A 1,559-nucleotide genomic window follows, 5' to 3' on the forward strand; every position below is an offset into this window, starting at 1 on the left:
CTGTTTGGAGCAGTGACAGTGGCGCTGGCCGCAGGGCATTTCCCGCTAGGGCCGCTCACTCCCCCAGCGAGCCTTGTGGCCTCCAGGCTCCGAGGCCCTTCGGACCAGCCTGGGGGGCGGCCTGGGTCGCTGGCTCTCAGTCGTGGGGCCCTCCTGCCCGGGGCCTAGCTGGCCATGGGGGAGCAGGGGCTGCCGCAGCGTGCCTGGGGTCTGCGTGGCCCCCTCCCTGCGGTGGGGTGCCGGGGTGCAGGGCTGCCGGGCGGCATCGACGTCCACCTCGTTCTTCCACTCCATCCTGCAGGCCTGGGCTGCTTTCTGTGAGAACTGCTCCGGCAAGAAGCGCCTTGCGCGGGGCTTCAAGTTGAGGACAGTGGTCCCGGCATCGGCGTCCGAGTCACTGCTGTTGCCACCTGCACCGAGCAGAAGGTCAGCAGGGAATGTGCTTCAGAGGAGGGTCCCCGATGGCAGTGCTAAGGGGTCTGGTGTGAGGCAGGCTCCCTCCCGACTCCCACTGAAAGCTGGGCACCTGCCTGACCCCCCAGCCCTCGGGCTACCCCTGGGCATTCCGCAGATGGTGCGGAGCTCTGACATGTGCCAGCACTGACCTCAGCTCTAACTACACGCATCTAGGAATCTCCCCTCACGTCACCCATCTCAGATGAAGGGACTGAAGCTCAGGGGTCAGTGTGGTGGAGCCTGTTGGCACCGAGAGCAGCCTGGGCTGTGTGCCACCTGCCCCAGGATGTGCCCCAGGACCTACCCCAGGGAACTTCCCCAGGACCTGCCCCAGGGACCTGTCCCAGGACTTGCCCCAGGGGACTCCACCCACCACAGGAAGACACCAAGAGTTAGCTGCTATTGCAAGATCTTGCCTTGATTTGATCTCATATATTGCCTTGTTTATTCTCTTCATATTTTTACAAAAGGGTCAAAACCAGTGTGCACCTTCCAAACAGAGGGAGGAGTTGAGATTAGAACCAACTGCATAAAAACTGGGGTCCTGGACTACTGGGGTCCTCCACTGCTGGGGACCTCCACTGCTGGGGTCCTGGACTACTGGGGTCCTCCACTGCTGGGGTCCTGGACTCCTGCAGGGAGGAGGTGCTGGGATGCTGGGAGCTGAGAGTCTTGGTAACAGCATTTCTGCTGGATGTCTGTGGTCACGTGGCCACTGTCCTGCACGCCCAGGTTCCCTCCCCCTCCTTCCCTCATTTCCCACCTCAGCCTCCACACACAGGTCATCCTTAGACTTTCCTCTCCTTGATTAAATAAATAAACAAGGAAAAAATGGTGGGATATTGTTGTTACATCTACATTTTAAGAACATGATATCCTAACATTTTTCTTCTGGGGTTTCACAGACAATGGCTCAATATCTACATAAAGATATCATAAAATAAAGAGGTATCTGACTTTATGTCAAAGTTTAAATAATTACAGAAGTAAAATATATGGCTGATTTATGAAAATATATTACAATTACTGTAAAAATTAAACACACCTTTGCACATTTATAGCTTTTCTGGGGGAGGACCCCAGTAGTGGAGGACCCCTGTTCT

The 1,559-nt window shown here is 56.1% G+C and overlaps 1 protein-coding gene across 1 annotated transcript in view; it reads right to left on the bottom strand.

The window, feature by feature from the left end:
- Nucleotides 1–6: 6 nt before the first annotated feature.
- Nucleotides 7–1,559, bottom strand: part of LOC102760885 (sodium/hydrogen exchanger 2-like) — a 33,182-nt gene continuing 31,629 nt past the window's right edge. Inside the window, exon 9 of the mRNA XM_006775421.2 lies at nucleotides 7–410. Coding sequence (XP_006775484.2) covers nucleotides 46–410 — 365 coding nt within the window. The 3' untranslated portion in view covers nucleotides 7–45. The remainder of the gene's footprint in view (nucleotides 411–1,559) is intronic.

The sequence above is a fragment of the Myotis davidii genome, unplaced genomic scaffold (assembly GCF_000327345.1).
Source record: "Myotis davidii unplaced genomic scaffold, ASM32734v1 scaffold1569, whole genome shotgun sequence".
Classification (NCBI taxonomy): Eukaryota; Metazoa; Chordata; class Mammalia; order Chiroptera; family Vespertilionidae; genus Myotis; species Myotis davidii.